General features: G+C 39.0%; 2 protein-coding genes across 3 annotated transcripts; both read left to right on the plus strand.

Annotated features, from left to right (window-relative positions):
* The first annotated feature begins 342 nt into the window (after positions 1-342).
* Positions 343-10,424, plus strand: sgms2a (sphingomyelin synthase 2a). 2 transcript variants are annotated; one of them, XM_063884324.1, is made up of 6 exons: positions 343-642; positions 5,676-6,179; positions 6,807-6,924; positions 7,837-7,990; positions 8,482-8,648; positions 9,555-10,424. In XM_063884324.1, the coding sequence occupies exons 2-6, from the start codon at positions 5,731-5,733 to the stop codon at positions 9,738-9,740; spliced, it is 1,074 nt and encodes a 357-aa protein (XP_063740394.1). In that variant the 5' UTR covers positions 343-642; positions 5,676-5,730; the 3' UTR covers positions 9,741-10,424. The 2 variants fall into 2 exon arrangements, with proteins under 2 accessions (XP_063740394.1, XP_063740395.1); XM_063884325.1 differs by lacking the exon at positions 343-642 and adding an exon at positions 658-696.
* Positions 10,425-11,505: 1,081 nt separating this feature from the next.
* LOC134864342 (cytochrome P450 2U1) lies at positions 11,506-15,219 on the plus strand. The gene is made up of 5 exons (XM_063883235.1): positions 11,506-12,044; positions 12,495-13,148; positions 13,545-13,706; positions 13,881-14,048; positions 14,160-15,219. The coding sequence occupies exons 1-5, from the start codon at positions 11,618-11,620 to the stop codon at positions 14,339-14,341; spliced, it is 1,593 nt and encodes a 530-aa protein (XP_063739305.1). The 5' UTR covers positions 11,506-11,617; the 3' UTR covers positions 14,342-15,219.
* The last annotated feature ends 156 nt before the right edge of the window (positions 15,220-15,375 follow it).

Here is a 15,375-nt window from a genome sequence, read left to right on the forward strand (position 1 = left end):
TTTACAATGCAAAGTATTCGTAGTAGAGAACGAAGCAAATTCTTATTTAGAAACATTTACTTTTATTCATCTGGAAAATGTATGTTTTTAATTGAGAACTTTTTTCTTTTTTTTACACATATGGCTATACATGTGTTAAGATACAAAACATATCTGGAATTATTTATAACTAAATAAGCAATAATAGATTTTGTAACAGGATTTTGATTATGTTTTATCTTAAACGTACATAATATAAAACGGAAAAAATAAAACAAATAATGGTATGTCCCTTCATAATGATAGCACATACGACGATTCTAAAAATAAACATCGTGCTGCTCCACCTAAATGCTTTAAGATGTGAATCTCGCAGAACACCTATTTTACATGCGGGCAGAGTTTCAGGGCGATGCTTGTGCTGATTACAGGACTCTTACTCTGAATTAAAGGGGATGGGAGGCAGGAGGCCGGGTACTGAGGCTGGCTGGATGTGAGAATATGTGGGGCTTCGGGGAGGAGCGCTCCCTCAAAAGCGAGCGGCACCGCCGGGTAATGTAGCAGTCCAGTGTGAGCCGAGCCGAGCAGCGAGCAGGGCGCAGCATCAGTGATCCAGGGAGCTGCAACTACAGGAAGAGGCGCTAGGAGGCCCGACCAAGGCAGGTAGGATGCTAAAAAGCTGAGCAACATGTGAATCATATCTTCATGTGATCGTCGGTATGTGTTGGGGTTCATATCTTTAATTGCTGTGATGTTGTGTCATCCTAAATATGATGATAGCCTCCAGCGAGAATATAGGCTGCTCCTGACATTCAACTTTTTTTTATCAGTGTTGCTAAAGATGATGAAAATACAATGTCGCTGTGAATTCTAAGAGACATAGTCAATATCTGAAATTGTATCTGTTATAGCCTAAGGCTCAGTGTCCGCATACATTCATGCAAAAAGTTTTATTCGGTGGATCAGGAGACATCATCTGGTCGACTGGCGTCTACGTGTGTGATGATGTCAGGTTAACACTGATTTTTGTCTGGGTATTTTTTCAGTTGCATCATTTGACGCACAAAGATAAACACAAGCTTAAAAACATTATTTTTGTTCCATAGGATATCCAGTATTGATTTTGTATGCTGGGGATACAGTTATTTTAATCCTTATATATAATACAGTAGTCAATTACCAACTGCAATAGCTTTGAATGAAAAGGAGAGGGCTTAATTACAGGATGAGCAATGACCTGTTGCCCCACCCAGACCCAGTAGCCTCATATGGAACATGGTGTTTAACACTGTCAGTTGGGCCACTGTGCTACACCCCGAAAGTAAACTTCAAAACTGGCTGTGCTGCACACATCAAATGTGACAGACGGCTGGCCTGTAATAACTGGGAGGCATGGGAGTCACCCAGTCCTGGACCTGACATTACCGCCAGTATCCACCCCACATGTGGTTGTGGCTCCCAGAAAAGTTGGGGCGTCTCCAGTGAGACCATTTTGGCTTGTCGGATATAAAAGTGGATTTCCTTTTTCCTCAGAAATTCAAGACATATATTTGGTTCTGTCTGCTCAGAATATCTGTTTGTATTGATGAGCATCTTTGCACAGTAAACTCCTGTTAGACAGTTGTCACCATCCAGTGCAAGAAGTAAATATCCTTGTGCTAAAACTAAAAGTTAAAAATGCACTCTATTGCCATGGCATGTATACTGGTACAGTAGGTGGGCAATAACTAAGTACATTTACTCAAGTAAGTTTGTGATACTTGTATTTTACTTTAGTATTTCCATTTTATGCTAATTTGTACTTCTACTCCACTTTAATTCAGAGGTAAATCATGTACTTTTTCTCGACTACATTTAGTTACTCTGCAGATTTGGATTAATAATGTCAAATATAATCAACACTTACATACGTTACATACACCTGGTGTAAAATTACATGCTACTATTACTAAAAGTACTTTACATATACTCATACTTCAATAACCATCTACTAAACTAGTGTGGATCAGTGAAAGAGTAGGCAAGTACCTTTACCTAAACAGTCTACTTAACTAGAATTCATTTCCATTTTATGCAACTTTATCCTACTACTCTACTACAACTCAGAGAGAAACATTGTAATTTGGCTTTTTAGGCTACATACATTTGACAGATATAAATACCTATGAGATTAAGAGTAGATGGATTATAAAGTGAGAGGCTTGAATCAACTACTGTGAAATACAAATAATAAAATATACAATAATATGAACACCCAGGGCCAATCCTTTACACAAAAAGAGAAATACATATACATATATATATATATATATTGCTTTGAATGTAAGGATCCAACAGATTCTCACACGCTGCTATAAGGTTAACTTTTTTTTAACATCTTGTTATTTCTCAATGGTGAGGAAATTACCCTTTTTTATCACAAAACCATTGAGGAGATTGTCTTTTAATTTAAATAAATAGATAAATAGAACATCTGTTTTGGATGTGGGCATCAAATAATTCAATCAACTGAACTACTTGGAAAGTGACTAGCATCTATTTCTGAAATTAAACAAAACATCACAATATTGAAACATGATGCACTGCCGAACATGCCATTTCCAATCTTGTTTTACCATAATTACATTTCAGAACATGTAGTCAACTCCCCTCTGTATGTTACCAGCTCCCAGAGGGATGGGCCACCTCTGGTTTGACTTATATTTAACCCTCCTTTGCTGAAGACAATCCGCAAGGTTGTAAAGAAAAAATGAGTGGACAGCAATAGTAGTATGTTATTATGAATGTCCTGAAATGGACTCAAAGCCTTGGAGCCCCTGGAGTAAAATACAGCCTTGCAGGCAGCTGGGTGGCTTCTCTTGAAATAGCTTGAGCGAGTGGAAGCAGCCAAGTTATCCATTTGGGCCTGTGACCATGTGGAATAGGGGTTTCTGCCAGTTTTCCATCACCACCCATCCCTTTAGTGCTGGGTGCTTGACTGGTGGGAAAACACTGACTACTGTACACTGGGGAGGAAGGGGCCGGTGGAAACTCTGCTGACCCCCCCTGTACAGAACACATGCAGTCTCACAGTGGAAACATATCTCCAATCTGATTTGTATTGACTGTCACACTGATATTTAGAATAGAAGTATTCAAAGTTACAAGATAAGATACAGAACATAAACACTTATATGTTTTAAAGGAAATATCCACTCCAACACAGAAGGTTGTGTCTCTCCAACAATTTTGGAATATAAAGTCAATATTTACAACTACTACACCATCCATAATCCTAAATTTAGAGACTGTCCTCACCAGAAAAAGAAAACATTGGTCATTTAGATACAAATAAATCTAAAATATCTCTATGTTTTCCTAGCAAGTGCCCTCATGTAACAGTGGGACTATTAACTGAAACTGACTTTGACACCACCACGTCTCCTACCCGTAATACAACAGTAAAAGTTTCTGGTAAACATGACCACAATCTTTAAGCCACATTAACTAAATATGTGATAGTTCAATCTTAACTTTTGAAAATATAGTTCAATAAAACCATCCCAAGTAAAAACTCGAAATGAGAATCAGAAAAAGGGGATATTTACGTTGTTACAGCAAAGAAGTAAAAAACGGACAAAATCAAAATAAAACCGTATGTACTAAAAGGTAAGATGAAGTTAAATAAGATAGTAATGAAATTACTGCCGGATGACGGTATATTTGGCAGCTACTTCATAACTTTCTACTTCAGTTCAGTCCCCATACTAGCTTTTTCTGGAGCTTCCAACCTGATCACACAGACTTCTTGTCCATGTAAGATAGCATTCGGTCTCTGAGTTGAGACCTTTTGTCAACCAAGTATCGTCTTTACCCTGACCACAATATTTCCATAACTTTAACCAATTATTTCTTAAATTTAACCAAACCATATAAATGCTTTACTAGATTTTGAAGCACAGCCTTCTCTAGTTTAAGGTACTAAGAGTGTTGCACCTCTCACCACAACTAGCATCAGCTTTGTTGAGAGGCACTGATGTCATGCACTGTCATAGTGTTTCATTAGTCACAGTCTGTGGAGCAACGGCAGGATTTGTCTCTAGATGACATTGTCACCACAGTCTGCCCCTCTCATGTTTGCTCTAAGGACAGACAACTTCAAATTCACAAGGTTAAACTGAGCTGATCAACATAAGAGAAGTACAAATGTGTAAAAAGGACACACTCACATGTCCTACATTAATGAGACACTTTGCTGTTCCAGCCTCAGAGTGACTCAACAAATTCATAAATGTCCTTGACATGTGGTACCACAGCTCACAGTCTAACTAACCACAGAGATGCAACATAATCCCACTAATAACATAAGAATGATGGCCTTGTAATTGGCTTATATTGTTTGTTTGCTCCTCTGCTTCTTATTGTTGATCTTATTGGCCATCTTGGTAGGTATTTATATCTCCTATGACCTCTTTAACTCCCTCAAAGTCTGACTCTCTGTGTTCTGTAGCCATCCATCAGTTGCATAACAGAGGCTAGATTTGCTTTGGGTTAGTCAGAGGCCATCCTATAATAATCCTTTCTTCACTGTAATAGTATTTTCCCAAAAATTGATTCTGAGGAAACTGATACTTTCAGCAGCACTCTTGGATCCAGCCATACTCCATTTATAACCTCCATTTTTTCCTAGTACAAGGTTTGCCTCCAAGTAAGCCGTAGCGTACCGTGTGTTTCCTGGATGACATTTATTGTAATGCATTTCAGGGCTAATAGCAGAATCCTGAAAATCCATTAATGGGGCTGTTATAAGGACTGGAAGCCTTTTAGACATGAAAGAATGAAAATGATCATTGCTGTGGTGCTCTCTCGAGTCATTAACTGAAAAGAGCTTCAACAACAAACATTACAAACATTTCACGAGCTCCTCCAACTTTGTATTATGGGCGTCAATACAAATATATTTGTCTTTGACTCAAAACAATCCTACTATTTTGTTTTGTTTTCATTATTTCATTTGTTTTATTTTTCCTTTTTCATTACATTCTTTTTTAAATTATACTTACCCATCTTTGCCCAACTGTTATTATGGACTTTTAAGCAACCATGTAAAAGAAGGACATTAAGTTCTACGAAAAAATCCTTATTATTTTTTTACATTTGTTATGTATTTTTTATTTATACATTTGTGTGGTCTGACACTTCTAAATTGAGCATGCAAATCTTCTGTAGCAGAACATATTTGACCATTAAAACCACTGATGTGACCATAGCAACTGTTTGTTGAAGACAAAATGAGAAAACCAAAGCAGTGTGGCGGAAAGACTTTGGAAGGCCCAAAATAAGGATCGCACAGAATGTCCCAACAGAAAACTGTCAAAGTGGTTCTGGTGAATGTTATGGGAAAGGAAAATACAACACGCTGTATTAGCTAACGGAACGACATCTTAAAAATAGTTTTACACAAAAAAATGGACATTTCCGCCAGTGGAAAGAAGAGTTATTGCTTTGCTAACCCGTAGGATAAGGAATAGTGGAAGCATTAGTAAACTGGAGTTATCTCCTCCCTGTTTCTCATCATTGTGATTTGACATCCCTTACCAAGGAGTATCTACAGTATTTACCTTTTCGGTTCCATCTTGCAATTGACAAAATAGTGCTTGTACTTTTCAAACTGAGAGTTTTTCAACTTCTAACCTCTTTGTTTTCTCTCACTGCAGTTAAAAAGCCTCAACCAACAGCAGCGGTGCCTGTGGATGGACAGAGCAGGCACCCATGGCGTCACAGGAGCTTGTGGGTGCGAGAGACTCTGCCGCTGATACTTTGAACCTGGGAATGGAGGGTGGTGCTGCACCCAGCAATGGTAAAATTTGTCCTGTCCACACACCGGGAGCAGAAGACGCAAAGAGGGGCTTTCGCAAAGGCATAGGGAGGCATAATGACTACGTGAAGATTTCCGTGCCGGATTCCAAGGTCAGTCGTCTGCCCATGGAGTGGTGGAAGACAGTAATAGCCTTCTTTTATGCTGGCTTTAACTTGGTCCTGACCACGGTCGTCATCACTATCGTCCATGAGAGAGTCCCGCCCAAAGAAAGCAGCCCGCCCCTCCCTGATAAGTTTTTTGACTATATTGACAGGGTCAAATGGGCTTTCACAGTGACAGAGATCAATGGCATGGTGCTGCTGGGAATTTGGATGATCCAGTTGTTCTTCTTCAGATACAGGTAAGAACATTTGGTGCTATCATACAAATTGTTTTTCTTTATAAGCAAATCAATGTTTTTCTTATTATCAACAAATCCCATGATCCAAAAGACTAGAAAAAACAAGAAGCTAACCCTACTATGAACTTGTACCTTTGCCTCAGGCCTCCATTGCTGTCCAATAAATAATAAAAACATTGGATCGATGTGGGGTTTTCCGAGGATTTGTTGAAAGAAATACAGAATAACACACTCATGTAAGACTGTCTTTCAAACAAGTCAGGGAAAATATAAAATAGAAAGAGTGTATGGGCTGAGTTGGCTATTAGCTTAATCAAAAGTGTTGTACTGTGGTGAGGGGTTGTAATATGTCTCGCTTCCTGTTTCTCAGAAAATGCATCCTATTACCGTCCATTGATGCTTCCATCAGTGTGGTTTGTATTTTCCACAATGAAAGTTTGCTGTATGTTCAAAGTAGTTTAGAAAGTAGTATTTGGCAACACTTCAAGCCAGATCCTTACCACTGAGTCCAATTTGACAATACGTTCACTCATCATCAGACTTTGCAAGATATCCAGAATGATGTAGATTTAAGTAAATGTTTGCCACAAAAAACACATTATATGCACTCCTTGTCTGTTTGTATAGGTCAATAGCATGCAGGCGGTTCTTCTTCCTCATTGGCACCCTGTACTTGTATCGCTGTGTCACCATGTACATCACCACCCTGCCTGTGCCTGGCATGCACATGACTTGTGCTCCTAAGGTGAGTAGCATGAAAAACATCAGATGGGGCATCAGCTGTCCTTGCTCAGTCGTGTACTCTCATGCACCCTCTGGGACTAATTTCGCACAGCAACACAAGAGAGGCAGCTATAAAAAACCCATTTTGACTTTTTACCGCCTCAGGACACTGACAATATTGAGGTGCATCATTGTTTGATCAAAAACATGTGCTCCTGGCTGCTGTTTGATGGCCTGTGTCGTGCAATAGGATCCAAAGCTGGACCGTTTAGGAGTTGTTTCGTTCACAAGAATTTGATATGTTTTGAACAGTGTATGCAACCTTCAGCTACTTGTTTGAGGTGAGATATCCACAGTAAAGTGAGCTGCAAGAGGATGTGATGTAGTTAAACTGTATTTATTTGACTTTCTTCTATTCCTCTTAGATTCCATCTATGTTGCAGTAAGTTGTAAAGATTGACGGACTATTTGCGAAGATATTTGATTATATAGCTTTCTTGCAGAGAGCTAGATGAGAAATTTGATTTGATAAATATGCAAATGTAAAAACCATTCCTTTAAGTTTAATGGGGTCGGTGTATTTGCATGAGTATACAGTAGCAATTAATTGGGCTGAACGTACCCACGTTGGTAAATGCACTTATTATAGGTAGCAATCGGTTTGAATTGATGATGGTTTTGATAATTAATAGTTTTTTTACATCATTGTATATGTATAAACTAACTGTTTAGATCGAAACAGGCACTTCTTATTTGTTAGCAGTGTGGGAACTGTTGATATCTTTATGGCATTTTTGAGCAAATCATTGATTAATTAGCAAAGTAAAGTAAGTCAATTAATCCATAACAAAGCTAATCATTAGTTAGAGTCTGAATGCTGTCAATGATTTACTCTTTGCCTGACTCTCCCTGTTCTCTCCCTGTTCTCGATCAGCTCCATGGAGACTCCCAGGCAAAAATCCAGCGAATCCTGCGGCTGATTTCAGGTGGAGGTCTGTCCATGACCAACTCCCACCTCTTGTGTGGAGACTTCCTGTACAGTGGACACACCGTGATGCTCACCCTCACCTACCTATTCATCAAGGAGTGTGAGTACCCAAAGCATCACTTGTTTGTGAGCTTATTTTTTAAATAATTAATGGGACTTTCCCTTTAATAATGTATGAATTGTATTATCTGATCCATTCTTGTCCATATAGCCCACACGATTTTACTACCCAAGCTATCCATGGACCTTTCCAGGAACTAATGGGATACAAACACCTATAGTAATAACATTTAAAACCCGTATATTGCTTGATTTACTGTTAAGAGAAAAGGCCAAAGTGCATTCAAAAGGGTTTATCAATGCAATGATATGTCTTAAGGATGATATACTACAAGAAAAGGTTCTGTATAACCATGTTGTTAGCTGTAGCCTGGGTTTTCAGTGTATTGCATAAAGTCCCAGTTCTTGTCTCATTGCAGTGCTTTGCTAAACACTGCCTTTTTTTTTTAGCAGTGAAAACATGGACAAACGGACCACAAATGCAGGTTGTCATAAATATTACCAACACTCTTTCCTTCCCTCTCTTTAAAGATTCGCCGCGGTCGTTTTGGTGGTACCATCTGATGTGCTGGCTGCTGAGTGCCGTGGGTGTGGTGTGCATCTTGGTGGCACATGAGCATTACAGTGTGGATGTGGTCGTGGCCTATTTCATCACCTCCCGCCTGTTCTGGTGGTACCACACCATGGCCAATCTACAGGTCTGAGTAATGGGTGGCTGTTTGTGTGCATGATGGAGTAAAAAAAAAGAGCTTTCCGAACTGATGTTTCCCCTCTCATTGAACCCTGTCTCACGTTAATCATTATGCATGGGGGGGCTTTACTGTCTGTCGGTTTACACATGGCTGTAATTTGTGTACAGAGCTAACCTCAAGTGAACCAGCTAAGAGTTACATGTCAGGACAATAATATACTGCAGTTTATTTTTAAAGGAAACTGTCTATATTTTCCATATAATTATATATTTAGACTTAGACTAAGTATAGTTATATTTTTAGAAGAACTGGATGTTTTTGACTTCAAATCTTCATTATTTGGCTTCTCAACATGCGTAATAACCCCCTCTGCTGGTCAGAATATAGAAATGTTATGATGTCTCAAGCAAAGCAATGAGTTTTCCAGTTCCTCCTTTCAGATTAATTACATTTTTATCTACGTATGTATATTTTAAACCAATTTGCACATCTTAAGGATCAGTTGCTAACATTTAAATGTCCTGGTTAATAGGTAGCATTAAAAAAAACTCAGGAATAATCCCAACAATGTTTGAATCTTTAATTGTCAATATGAACAGAAGGAATGATTAGAGCAAGACAAACCTATTTCAATTTACATGGGCATGTCAGTACTGTTTCAGCAAAGACTTGAACAAATGTGAACCTAACCATCTTATATATTATAAAAATGATTAGATGCTCCTTCCTTTTGCAACTTTGTCCTTCAGTTGTTCACATACAATTACACCAGATTAGGAAATAATAAGTAGCATTATGACCAAATTATGTGTATGGTTTGTTCAGAATCACATTGAGCTGCATCCCTTGTGTGGAAAGTATTACATAAATGTTTTCTACCAATACAATGACTTACTTTTATTTTCTCTGCAGACTCTGAAATGCTCGCCCAACAACTACCTCACCAACACCTGGTGGAACCCGCTGTTCAACTTCATGGAGAGGAACGTCCAAACCTCGGTACCATGCTCTTACAGTTGGCCCTTCACCTGGCCTCCTGCCTGCCTTAAGAACCCCTGCAAGAAGTACTCCATGGTACAGAGCACACGGGAGGAGTGACACGACCCCGACGCCCCTGTCTACAGGAACATAATGATACCAAATGCATAGCTCTGAAGGAAATATTTCTGCAAAAATGAAGGATAATCTTATCGTCTCCGTGTGTTCCTCGTAAATAATTCATGAGATAAAGTCCTGCAAAGTCGTCAGTGTTTTTGTAGCTCAGCTCATAGTGAACTTCGGACATGAACAGACAGTTTGTTACCACAGTTTGCAGGTTTGTTGGAGTATTTGCAAGACTTGATTTCAGAAATGCTACCGTAGCTCTTTCATACTGTATGTGTTGTTGGGGTTTACCTCAATATGATATCAGTGTCCTCAAGTCACAAGGTGCCTTAGTGTGTTTAATGTCATAGGTGTACCAAAACTTCCATTACTTATATTTGTGCATTTTTTTTTACAAGTATTATTATTATTATTATTATTATTATTATTATTATTATTATTATTATTATTATTATTATTATTATTATTATTATTATTATTATTATTATTATTTTCTATTTTCTATTAATTTTAGTCGTCTTTAGTGTGTATATGCTAGCTGTAGTCTGGACATTGTACTATTGTATTAAAGTTAAACCATACCAAGACTTTGGTGTTTTTCTTTTTGAATTAAATCATCAGTCAAATTCATCATTGTGTTGTTTGCTGCGAATTGATTAAAACGTGTTTTATATTTAATGGATCTCTTGGACCTAGCAAAGTGTCTCACAAGTCTGATTCTGAAATATATTCTTTGATACATGAAATTAAAGTCAACGCCACATGCTTGTAATTAAAGGGATATTAACTAGCATTACAAACAGTAATGCAGGGCTGTGTATATCTCTGAATGTGTACAGTATAGATTCAACACTTTATTATAAACATCCCAATCTGTTATTGAATCCAGCATTTATCCTGTTGCTGAATTTGGAGTAAATATTCAATATGGTCTTTTGGCTAAGTAAATAGCTAAATGGACCGGCATTGTCTTACAATTAATAAAGACAACAAATAGTTTCTTAGTGACAATAAAGACAGTTTAAAAACAAACAGCCAATTGTGTACAATGCATTTGTGTATGTTGGGAGGGAGAAATGGTAGGTGGCAGATACATTACATTTCACTTAGCTGCAATTGAATCTAAAGTGGCCTACAATAGGGGCAAAACCAAACATGAAGATGCAAATTACTTCCATAGATGTAGGTTCGTTTTCTCCAAGTAAGATAAACCATTGTAAGTGCATGTGCACTAATTTGCACTGAACCTTTTAAGTACTACAGTTGCCTCATTGCTGGGTTTTGAATTTCTCTAATTGTGTATTTCTATGTAAGCACCGTGGTTGGGTTGTTTTGAATCATGAAATGTGGATTTGCCGATGTACAGTGTGAGTCAGTTAGCTTTTTTAATGCCTTTATTGGATGAAAAACTTCCCTCTTTTTATTTATTTATTCAAGAACATATATGAGCGTCATATATTTTATTTACAAAAACTAACATAGGGGGAGACATAATACAAAATGACATAAAGTAAATTAAAATATGTGTTGAATACATAATTACTTTTGATTTCCTTTTTATTCATAATGCTATTATATGCTACTACCATATTGTTTTAGTTCTTGGTATGATACACTTACTTTGCCTTGTATACTGCCTTTAATGTGTCGTCACTGTCGTAATGCACCAATCACAGCAAGGCACAGTTCTGTCAGCCAATAGGAAGCCAATGACAGTAAGACGTTGACACCAGCAGTTTCATAACAACACAGGAAGCGCGTGAAAGGAGCGTGTGCATGATAACAACGATTTCACTCGGACTTAATGAACACTGCTGAACATGGGATAGGATTGCCAGTTCTCCTTATTCAGTTTATTCAACTTTAACAACATGATTTCGCTGTCATGGCTGCAGCACCTGAGCTTTGTTCTGTCGCATGTAAACACTGCAGCTCTGCTAGTAATGCTGCTCGCTTTTTATTTAGTGCATGTTTATCAGAAACAGCGGACCCTCCTGGCAAAAATCCCGCCAGGTCCGAAGCCGTGGCCGATTGTGGGGAACTTTGGCCGCTTTCTCATCCCCTCTTTTATCCAGAGGATGTGTGGACAGCAGCAGGACAACGCCAACAGAAGCGCTATGGATGTGTTTGCGGAAAAAGCCAAAATCTATGGGAACATTTACAGCATCTTTGTAGGGAGTCAGCTGATGGTGGTGCTGAATGGCTATGAAGTGGTGAAGGATGCTCTGTCAAACCATCCCGAGGTGTTCTCCGACAGACCAGACATCCCTTCTATCTCTATCATGACCAAACGCAAAGGTAGCAGTTTTTATTATAGGACACATTAAGCTTTTGACAGTATATTCTTTTTTAGATTAACCTAGCAAAAAGCGAATGCTGTCTACCACATTCTGTTATTACATGTTTTGAAGGCTGTAGTGTGTGCTGCTGTTGATTTCCAGCCCATTGCCCTACTGAGAGGTCTTTCTAATATTAGTTAGATATGTCAAATGGGCTGGGACAAATAGGGTCATATAAGTATAAAATAATTTAGAACCCCTTTGGTATTCCAGAGTTCAAATTCTAAATACAGGAATGAAATATAGAGTATTTATGTATAAAAAACTGTAAGCGTAATATAGTGTCATGTAAGACTGGTGTACAGCTGTCATAACATAAGAATATACAGTGACAAGTTTATCTGATATGTTACACAGTCTTCAAAATACAAACTGACTCAAATGCTTCTCCGTTATAATTGAACTTCAGGTATAGTCTTTGCACCTTATGGGCCAGTGTGGAGGAAGCAGCGCAAGTTCTGCCACGCCACCCTCCGAACATTCGGCCTGGGGAAGCTGAGCCTGGAGCCGTGCATCCTGCAGGGCCTGGACACCATCAAAACACAGCTGCTGCACCTGAGTCAGGAGGATGAGGCTGAAGCCGGTGTGGACCTGGCCCCGCTGATCAGAAACGCCGTGTCCAACGTCATCTGCTCTCTGATCCTGGGACATCGCTTCCACCACGAAGACCGCGAGTTCACGAAACTGCTGGACCTGATGGATCGAGGGCTGGAGATCTGCGTGAACAGCGCCGCAGTTCTCATCAACATCTTCCCGCTGCTCTACTACTTACCTTTTGGGGTCTTCAAGGAGTTGCGGCAGGTGGAAGGAGAGATCACAGTGTTTTTGAAGAAGATTATTTTGCATCACCAGATGACATTACGTCGTGCCCAGCCGAGGGATCTGGTGGATATGTACCTGATGGAGATGTTGGACCAGCAAGAGAGGGGAGAGCCGGACAGCAGCTTCACAGCGGACTATCTCTTTTATATTATAGGAGATCTCTTCATCGCTGGCACCGACACTACCACCAATTCTGTTCTGTGGATTCTGCTCTACATGGTCCTATATCCTGATGTCCAAGGTAAAAGTAGCTACTGTCCTTTTCAAACGGATTGATTGCTCTGTGTCATTTGCTTTTCCTCTACAGGGACAGGGCATTACAGCTGTGCGGTCATCAGCTGCTGTATCAAAAAGTCGTTGTTTTCTACATAAATCCTCTTTGGGAAGAAAAAAGGAATTTGAAACCGTCTGTGAGAACCCACGACTGAAATACTTCCTGATTTCAAGACAACAGAAGCGTTTGATTGTGCATTTAAACACTTCCCTAACTCTTTCACAATCACATTTATCAGCACATCAAAACATGCGTTTGACTCCCACTATCTACAAGGTTTATTTTTGTTTGTTTAGATGACTGAGGAGTAACTTAATGAGTTGAACGCTTAATTCTGAGTTGCTTCTATCATTTTGATTCCAGACAGGGTGCAAGCAGAGATAGATGAAGTGGTGGGCACACAACGGATCCTGTCTCTGACTGATAAGGGAAGTTTGCCTTTTACGGAAGCCACCATCATGGAGGTGCAGAGAATGACTGTAGCTGTTCCCCTGGCTATTCCTCACATGGCCTCCGAGACAACAGGTAAACTTAGATAACACCTATGACCCCTCATCTATCAGTAAGATCTTCTGTTAATGCTCAACTAGTCAATTATTGTAATTGTACTTCAGGGATGATAAATGTATACAAAGCTGAATCTGTTTCAAAATAATTTGACCAGCATCTGAACTGTTTGTTTTACTCCTTTTTTCTCAGAGTTCAGAGGCTACACTATTCCCAAAGGAACCGTCATTGTGCCCAACCTTTGGTCTGTCCACAGAGACCCCACTCTTTGGGACGACCCCGATAGTTTCAACCCATCGCGCTTCCTAGATGACGAGGGAAAGCTGCTCAGGAAGGAATGCTTTATACCTTTCGGGATTGGTATGTGACTCTTTACTCATACCTGCCATATAACTGAAACACTCATCTGGGAATACATTTGAGTTATCCGTGCACAAGGCCCTAATGATTTATTCGTCCTGTATCCTTCAGGTCGCAGGGTGTGCATGGGTGAACAGCTGGCGAAGATGGAGCTCTTCCTGACAGTAACCATCTTACTGCAAGCCTTCAAATTCAGACTCCCAGAGGGGACGCCTCCTCCTCCCCTGCAAGGACGCTTCGGCCTGACGCTGGCCCCCTGCCCATACACTGTGTGTGTGAGCCCCCGGGGATGAAGCAGTGGAATATCTGGTTCCAACAGATTTTGTGTAGATCCAATTACATTTACCTATGTGGGTAAAGGTCTCCTGGGGAGACGATGTAAGTTTTGCAAAGTAAAAAAAGTGTGTTTTGATTGGTAATGCAGCTCTTTGGCTAATCCAAATATGTCTTCATCCAATCTGTACTTTTTTGATTATTCAGGCATTATTTCAGTCCATAACATTTCATTAGCAAACTAAAATGACCAGCAGGCCTTATGGTGTGTGTTACATTAACATTTCTGTGATCAGAATTGCTGCTAAAAAGATGGAACCGGCAAATGTGTTATGTATTTACTTGATAATTAAGTAACAATCAAGGTCAAACATCATAATTCTGTTGATTACTTTGTGTGATCAATTCAAGTCGGACCAGTATTATATGCTAGATGCCTTTTGGTTTTAAAAACATCATATATCAGTACGTATTATAGTGTTCATAAGTAGGGCATTAGGGAAGGAAAGATTTCAGTTAAAAGAGAACTGATGAAATGATCTGCACTCTCAGATTAAGTGTTTTGCTTTGAGGTCTGTTAAACCAAACGCAGAAAAGAAGGTAAAACACTGCATACTTCTGAGTTTACCGATATGTCCTTCATCAGTTTGGATTTATGGATGCCTGCAGCACCTTACTAAAGATTAAGTCGGGTGGAGCTTTGGACTTCTTGCCGTTTAAACATGTCTTCATCTTCATGCCTTAGAGACTTTATTAAAGGATTATGGGCAACGTGTCAATACAAATATTTTGTATTAATAAAAATGTCCACAATGTATCATGAATAAATTGGTGTTTCACTTGTAATAGAAGTATTTTATACCATGGCTTGAATAAAGAATCTGAGCTTTTATTCCCACACTGGTGAAGTGGTTTTATTATATTTTAAAAGTCCTATGCTATAAGGTTTGAGCAGCAGGACTTTTACTTATATGAAGTATTTTTACATTCTGTATTGCTTATTCAAATGAGTTTAAAAGCAACCTTTGTATCCTAGATATTTTTCTTTTAGTAA

Source organism: Eleginops maclovinus, chromosome 5 (assembly GCF_036324505.1).
Source record: "Eleginops maclovinus isolate JMC-PN-2008 ecotype Puerto Natales chromosome 5, JC_Emac_rtc_rv5, whole genome shotgun sequence".
Classification (NCBI taxonomy): domain Eukaryota; kingdom Metazoa; phylum Chordata; class Actinopteri; order Perciformes; family Eleginopidae; genus Eleginops; species Eleginops maclovinus.

What these genes read in the sequence shown, in the direction of transcription:
- sgms2a (XM_063884324.1), top strand. Translation starts at nt 5,731, where the DNA reads ATGGCGTCACAGGAGCTTGTGGGTGCGAGAGACTCTGCCGCTGATACT. An exon ending in TTGTTCTTCTTCAGATACAG is followed by an intron (nt 6,180 to 6,806) that starts GTAAGAACATTT and finishes CTGTTTGTATAG; the next exon opens with GTCAATAGCATGCAGGCGGT. An exon ending in ACACCATGGCCAATCTACAG is followed by an intron (nt 8,649 to 9,554) that starts GTCTGAGTAATG and finishes TTTTCTCTGCAG; the next exon opens with ACTCTGAAATGCTCGCCCAA.
- LOC134864342 (XM_063883235.1), top strand. Translation starts at nt 11,618, where the DNA reads ATGATTTCGCTGTCATGGCTGCAGCACCTGAGCTTTGTTCTGTCGCAT. An exon ending in CCTATATCCTGATGTCCAAG is followed by an intron (nt 13,149 to 13,544) that starts GTAAAAGTAGCT and finishes TTTTGATTCCAG; the next exon opens with ACAGGGTGCAAGCAGAGATA. An exon ending in CTTTATACCTTTCGGGATTG is followed by an intron (nt 14,049 to 14,159) that starts GTATGTGACTCT and finishes TGTATCCTTCAG; the next exon opens with GTCGCAGGGTGTGCATGGGT.